Below are 4,851 nucleotides of genomic sequence, written 5' to 3'. Positions count from 1 at the left end.
ACATACTCTTTTAACTCCTCATCCACACTTTGCTCAGATTTGGCACCTTCTAATTTAGTTTTGCAAACCGTAAAGATAACGTGCAACATTACATGGTATGCATCCATTACACTCCTCCACCAAGCAAGATTATTTATGGATCCATGTAAACTCGTAATGTTCTCTTTCACTCATTCAGATTGGTCAAGCTACCATTCTTCAAATTTTGTGCAGTTGAAAGTATCAATGACAACACACTTATTATGTATGAGTGATCCAATGTGTAATAGTGCGTGCAAAACCGAGTATCAACAAATTATTTCAACATAACTGACATGCACATTCTATACAAATCAATCACTCTTTGTGGTTTTCACAACTTGTTGTGCTACATCAATTATTTTTGCAAATTATATAGTTTCTTCACTACTATAACAATCTTTTAGCACCAAGTTGAAACCGCGTGTATTGCAACCGTTGACGTCTCTCTCCTTGGAAAAAGAAACATAACACTAACCAGTGATTTTCTATCAATATTTAACCAACTATTACTAACAATTATGCATCCTAAAAGCGATATATTTCCAAGAATTATTTTGGAAACACGCTCTTTTACTTATGCATAACATTTAGCCAGTAGATCATTTTGTATCGTGTGATACGAAGGGGCTGAAAATCCTAGACTGAACTCACCGATATTTTTCCATGCATGTTTCCAATGGTTTTTGTCAATCATGACTAATGCACTCAAGTGCATTTTGTGCATCTTCTAGCATTTGTTTTTGAAAACTTTTATGCAATGATCTTTGTCGCATTTGCCTAAGACCAACCTCATTGCAGTTAGAAGTAGCACTATTTGGTACTATATCTCCTTGCATATATTGTTGTGTAGTGTTCGTTGGTGTCACCACATGATCACTATGACTGGTAGTTGGCTCTGGATGCTCTTGACATGCATGCATATTACATTTCTCTACCCTTTGTTTCTTGCCATCCTTCTTTGTGATCTCTTCTTTCAAACACTTTGCAACTGTAGGTGCCAGAGGATGAATTTTCGACAATTCTTTTTACAGCTACCCAAAAAATGATCCTTAATTCGTGGAGCCCCATCTAATTTTGTGATGAAGCAAAGTTTACATTATCACTCCTATTGACCACATATGTTGTGAGAAAATTCTCACTCTTTGCCGTTTTTTTACTTTATACCACTTGTGCCGGCATTTTGGTCCATTTCTTGTATTATTAGTTGAAGATATAAGAACTTCATATTCAGTTATGAAAATAATTCTCTATTTTTAATATATATTAAAAGTAAAATCTTTATTAAGAAAAAAATTAAATTTATGCATTATGCAATTTGCAATGTACTCTCTATCTAACATTATGCATAAAACAAAAGTATGAATTTTTCAATGAAATTACACACTGGAGCCTTACTTTTACGTACTCTACGATTTGTAGACAATAAGACACATTTGAAAACATCACATTGTCTATATGTAGTGGTTTATGGTTTTTTCTTTACTTGTTTTCACATGCAACATATAATAATCAACTTTAACATTGGAACGATGATAATCATTTGCAAAACACAAAGAAAAGTAACAATATGAATGATTTCAAACTCATGCACCAATACTCTTTTGCAATGCACAATGCACTCTCTATCTAAAATAATGCATCAAACAAAACTATGAAATCTTCAATATGATTACACACTTGAGGACTATAGTTACCCAATCAAGGATTGTAGCCCCCTTATGCATTTCAATTGAAAGAATAAAATCTATTTTCACCCAATTAAGGATTGTAGCTCTCATATTGTGTAGCGACACATAATATACATCCATTAAAACATACGATGGTGTAAAATGCAAGACTTCAGGGATCTTTAGATACCTAGTACACTAGTACATGGCATCCAACCCTTAACTATCAACTCATTTTTGAAATATACTCATCTTCTATAACCAACTTTAGCCCCTTTACAGACTAGTGGCTTTGTCACAATGAGCATGAATTTTAAGAGATTCCATTTTTTTGTCATTGTAGCCTTTTCTTTTGGTTAAGTATTTTAAGTTTTGTAAGAAGTGGTTACCGTATTAAGAATCATGCTTCACCCAGAAATATGACGTCTTGTGACTCAGGAACCTTAGGTCAACTCACCAGGAGAAATAATTGTACCCGGCTTACGATACACTCCCTAGGGATTTTCCTAGTCAAAATTCCATAGTAGAGTTTTTACTATATATAGAAGATCCTACTAGGATTTTGTATTTTCTTGGTAGGCTTGTTCAGAAAATAAAAAATCATGATGAATTTGCAAGGAAAATAAAAAAACCCGATGGGTTTACTAGTGTAAAGGGCTTTTGCAGGTTACCAAGAGGGTTATATTAATATTTAACACAATCACGTGATTTTCATGTGTGATCACTCAATGATATTAACGTGTTTATGAGTTTGTGATCACGTTAATGAAAAGTTACTGCTACCAATCCATGGAATCTTCAAACCCACCTACTTTCTTACGGGACAGTTTTCTTAAGGTTTCTACAAGTGTTAAGGTAATATCTACCTTGTTTCTACCACTTGTCATTTTCTTTCAAGTAGCTCATAATGGTCTCTTCCAACAATTAGATTTCTACCATGTCCAAAATGGTTTCTATTGGTTCCAAAAAACAATGTCTTGGTATGGTTCCTAGACTAGTTTCTATGAGATTACTGGTTTTTACCCTTTCCTTCACTACTTTTGTAGTGCAAGGAATTGTGGTTTCTAGCACATCTATTGGTGCTTTCTACTTATACAAACCTTATGGTTTATCATCCCAAGGATCATTTCTAGCAGGTCCAATGTGGATTCCACCAATGCCATAATGGTTTCTACCATTGCATGGGTGGTTTCTACCAATTAAAAAGTGACTTCTATGTCATTAGGTGCTCCCCCCACTAATTTTTAGGTGCATTCTATTGGTTTCTACCATTACAATGGTAGAAACAATGTCTTAGTATGGTTCCTAGAGTAGTTTCTACCAGGTCACTGAACTTTAACCTTTCCTTCACTGCTTTATAGTGCATGCAATTGTGGTTTCTAGCAGGTTTGCTTGTGCTTTCTACTTATCCCAAGTTTATGGTTTCTCATCCCAAGGATCATTTCTAGCAGGTCCAAGGTGGATTCCACCAATTCCACAATGGTTTCTACCGCTCCATGGGTGGTTTCTACCAATTAAAAGGTGATTTCTATGTCACTAGGTGCTCCCCCCGCCAATGTTGAGGTGCATTCTTCTACCTTTTAAAGCAAGACAAGTTTGCAATTGAACGTACTAGTTGAGACTTCTTGGCAATTAAGGGTGGGCACATTTATCGTGCAACACTTGATTGCAGCTACTAGACATGGACGTATCTCAATTTCCACACATATGTGCAAAGCATAAGAGGTGGTAGGGTGTTTGCATTGAAGCATACAAACACCCACTTTACCTCATTGTTGTGAGGAAATCCCAAGCCACATGATGCACAAACATCATCGATGATGAGACAACTTGAGTTGTGACTGTCAGACAATGGAAATGGATGAATTGTGTATACATGATTTTGCCTTAGCTTTTTAAGTATGTCTTTGCAAAACTCAAGCCTACGGACATCCTGCTCAAGCAATTATTACACCCTATCCGTCTCTATCTACACATAAGAAACCACAATATATGGAAGTACTTAGACCCCCTTGAATACGAACAAAGCATTTTTCAAGAACACGCAAGCAAATGTGGCAAGTTGTCCCACGCTTCTCATAGTCAGGCAACTTTAAAGCTCCTAGAAGCTATAGAACTTCCTTCACATCTTTAATGTCAGCATAGAGTCTTATGATTTCCTTCGTGTTTGCAATTTCACCCACTGTCTGTATTGCTTCCAATTGGCACTGAGAATCTGCTAGCTTCTTTTGAAATATAGATCCTCCATTTAAGAGACCTTCCTCTCTGCACACGTCTACCTCTGCTGCCTCCAACTCTACATTCATTCTCTGCAGCTGCTCTTTCTTCTCGTGAACCCTCTCACTGAAGGTGCTAACCATTTTCTTTGCTGCCAAGATATGGTCGTGCAAATCCACATTTACGATGGAAACTTCTTCTACCTCATGCTTCCCTTCAAGCTTCACATTGAGTAGAGGTGATGCCACAACGTGTGTGGCCCCATTGGCCTCTCTCCACCTATCAACTTTCTGGGCAAGAGTGTTTTTTTTAATGACATTGGCCACATATTCTTTAGTGAACATGGCCCAAGCAATAGGTTTTCTTTCCCAGTCTTTATTATTTGTTGGGCTCTTCCGAGTTGTGTTATTGGCTTTACAATTTTCTAGAACAAAAGCACGGGCATAGGCAATAGAGACAATGTAATTTATGGGAGGCTCCTGGTATACCTTATGGTGTTGCAGCATGAATGCCTCATAGTACTCTGGCTTCAATGCTTTATTACAATGTACCTCTTTGAACATTGTAACCCATAGGCCATGTTCCTGATGGAACTGTTCCTTACTGCAATAAAACGTTGATTGGCGTGAATATTCAATTTTGGGGGCATGCCAATGACCACCTGCTTCACACACAAAATACCTCACATGCAACCCGTAAACTTGCACCACAAAGTCACAAAATGATCCATGTAGATGTCGACGTAATGCTCTTCTTTATTATGATAGTGGAATTTACTTAACCCTAAATCTTGTCTCCCCTGTTGTTCAAGGTCCTAATGTTTTTTGCACCTCAGCGCCTAATTCTTTAGGCAACATGTTTCTCAACATCCATGGTGATTTTGTTCTTGTGAGAGCCATCTTCTTCAAGCTTGCAAAGATCCTCTCTCTCGCACTCTGTGGTCTCT

At 37.1% G+C, this 4,851-nt stretch overlaps 1 protein-coding gene across 1 annotated transcript; it reads right to left on the bottom strand.

The window, feature by feature from the left end:
* Nucleotides 1-3,796: 3,796 nt before the first annotated feature.
* On the bottom strand, nt 3,797-4,468 carry LOC147418642 (uncharacterized). The gene has a single exon (XM_086506216.1). The coding sequence runs from the start codon at nt 4,466-4,468 to the stop codon at nt 3,797-3,799; it is 672 nt and encodes a 223-aa protein (XP_086362342.1).
* Between the last annotated feature and the right edge of the window lie 383 nt (nt 4,469-4,851).

The sequence above is a fragment of the Adiantum capillus-veneris genome, chromosome 29 (assembly GCF_014529385.1).
Source record: "Adiantum capillus-veneris isolate H3 chromosome 29, ASM1452938v2, whole genome shotgun sequence".
NCBI classification, from domain to species: Eukaryota; Viridiplantae; Streptophyta; class Polypodiopsida; order Polypodiales; family Pteridaceae; genus Adiantum; species Adiantum capillus-veneris.
This window is presented reverse-complemented; position numbering and strand designations above follow the sequence as displayed.

Coding starts and splice junctions, on each gene's coding strand:
- LOC147418642 (XM_086506216.1), bottom strand. CDS start 4,468: ATGTTCAAAGAGGTACATTGTAATAAAGCATTGAAGCCAGAGTACTAT.